Source organism: Erithacus rubecula (assembly GCF_903797595.1).
Source record: "Erithacus rubecula genome assembly, chromosome: 33".
In the NCBI taxonomy this organism is placed as follows: domain Eukaryota; kingdom Metazoa; phylum Chordata; class Aves; order Passeriformes; family Muscicapidae; genus Erithacus; species Erithacus rubecula.
Genome location: NC_136683.1, coordinates 1,947,091 through 1,949,111, shown reverse-complemented (window position 1 = coordinate 1,949,111; position 2,021 = coordinate 1,947,091). Strand labels below are relative to the sequence as shown.

Below are 2,021 nucleotides of genomic sequence, written 5' to 3'. Positions count from 1 at the left end.
CCCCCCCATCAAAAGAAAACCCCGTAAAATGAGAGGGTGAGGATCTGAAACTAATCTTTGGCCGCTTGGGATTATTTGCACAGTCACTGGGAACCAAGGGGGACACGAGGAGGAGCCGGGGCTAATCTGTAACCAGATTATCTCCTCTGCACACACCAACAGCGCCTTTTCCTCGGCCCGACGGAACAAAGTTCAGTTTCGTTTTTGATCTCTACCCAGCTGTTTTATTTAACCCTTTTCGAACCAAGCTACATCCCACCCGCAATAATGAAAGCATCGCCCCCCCCTTCCCCAAATCCAGAGAGGGTCGGGTTCTGGAAATCACCCCCACCCCCCCAAAAAAAAAAAAAGGGAACGGGGGTCACGGATGACAAACACACACCTTGAAAAGCGAGCTCGTGTTTTTGCATGACTCCATCACCGACTCTTCTCAACGTTTCCAGCGCTTTTTCCATCACCGCATCCCCCGCCGTTCCAGGCCGCCCGGGACCAGCTAGGAGTCCCGGAAAAAGCTTTTTACCACCGGGTTGCTCCTCTCCCGCCACTTCCCTCAGGTAACGTCCGATAAGCTCCAGAGAATCCTGCCGTAAACCATCGGGGGGTCCCGGGGGGGTCCCCGGTAGCGAATCCTCAGCGGGGCCGCGCTCGGGGTCGGGTTCGTATCCATCCAACTCCTGCTCGGGGCGCCAGAGAGTCGCGCCGCAGCCAATCAGCGCTCGAGGCGCGGCGCTTCGACCAATCAGCGCGCGGGGGGGGTCGGCGCCTGAGGGGCGCTGCTGCGCTGAGGCGATGGCGGCGGAGGAAGAAGCGGAGGGTGAAGGATCCCGGTGCTGCCCCGGTTCCGTGAGGCCCATCCCGGTTCCGAGCCCCGGTGAGCCGCCGCAGTAAAGGTTGAAGCCGATGACGGTTTTGGGCTTGACGGCGAACATGGCGCCCGGTGCGAGCGGCCGGCGGGGAGCGGGCGGGGAGCGGCGCGCTCGGGTTATATAAAGGGGCGGCGGTGACGCCGGGAGGAGGAGCGAGGGCGGGCGGCGCTTTTCCACCTCCGCTTCCGTTTGTTTTTTGGGTTGAAAAAAGAATAAAATGAGGGGTTGTATTAATGAGTTTACTCATTAAGAGATGCGTAAAAATTTTGGGGGTTTTCCCCTCGATCATTCATCCCGAATTCCTCGAGGAAACCCCCCCCTGCAGCACAGAGCATCCCCCTTATAATTGATAAATGATTGGTGTTAATCATGAAAGTTTTGGAGTTTGAAGTGAATAGAATAGAAATAGAAATAGATAATATAAAGAATAGAATAGAATAGAATAGAATAGAATAGAATAGAATAGAATAGAATAGAATAGAATAGAATAGAATAGAATAGAATAGAATAGAATAGAATAGAATAGAATCTAGAATAGAATAGAATAGAATAGAATAGAATAGAATAGAATAGAATAGAATAGAATAGAATAGAATAGAATAGAATAGAATAGATAATATAAATAATAGAATAGAATCTAGAATAGAATAGAATCTAGAATAGAATAGAATAGAATAGAATAGAATATAGAATAGAATAGTAGACTATAGAATAGAATAGAATAATAACAAATATAATTAATTTAATCTAATCTAATGGAATATCATATAGAATATAGAATAGAATAGAATAGAATATATAAATAATGTAATAGAATATAATATAGAATATAATATAATAACAGAATATAGAATAGAATAGAATAGAATAGAATAGAATAGAATAGAATAGAATAGAATAGAATAGAATAGAATAGAATAGAATAGAATAGAATAGAATACTTAAAATTGGAGAATCCTTAAAATAAGAAAAGAACATGCATCTAGATCAAGGGAAATAGATGATTAAATTATTGATGTTAATCATAGAAGTTTTGGAGTTTGGATCAACCAGAATAATTAAAATAAGAACATGCACCTAGATCAAGGGAAATAGATGATTAAATCCACTCTCCAATCTAAATTTTGCTAAATATTGAGACTTTGTTTCTCATTT

At 43.8% G+C, this 2,021-nt stretch overlaps 1 protein-coding gene across 1 annotated transcript; it reads right to left on the bottom strand.

The window, feature by feature from the left end:
• Positions 1 to 248: 248 nt before the first annotated feature.
• On the bottom strand, positions 249 to 960 carry MCL1 (MCL1 apoptosis regulator, BCL2 family member; the record flags this gene model as incomplete). Its single annotated transcript, XM_079329514.1, has 1 exon — positions 249 to 960. The coding sequence occupies exon 1, from the start codon at positions 927 to 929 to the stop codon at positions 249 to 251; it is 681 nt and encodes a 226-aa protein (XP_079185640.1). The 5' UTR covers positions 930 to 960.
• Positions 961 to 2,021: the final 1,061 nt, after the last annotated feature.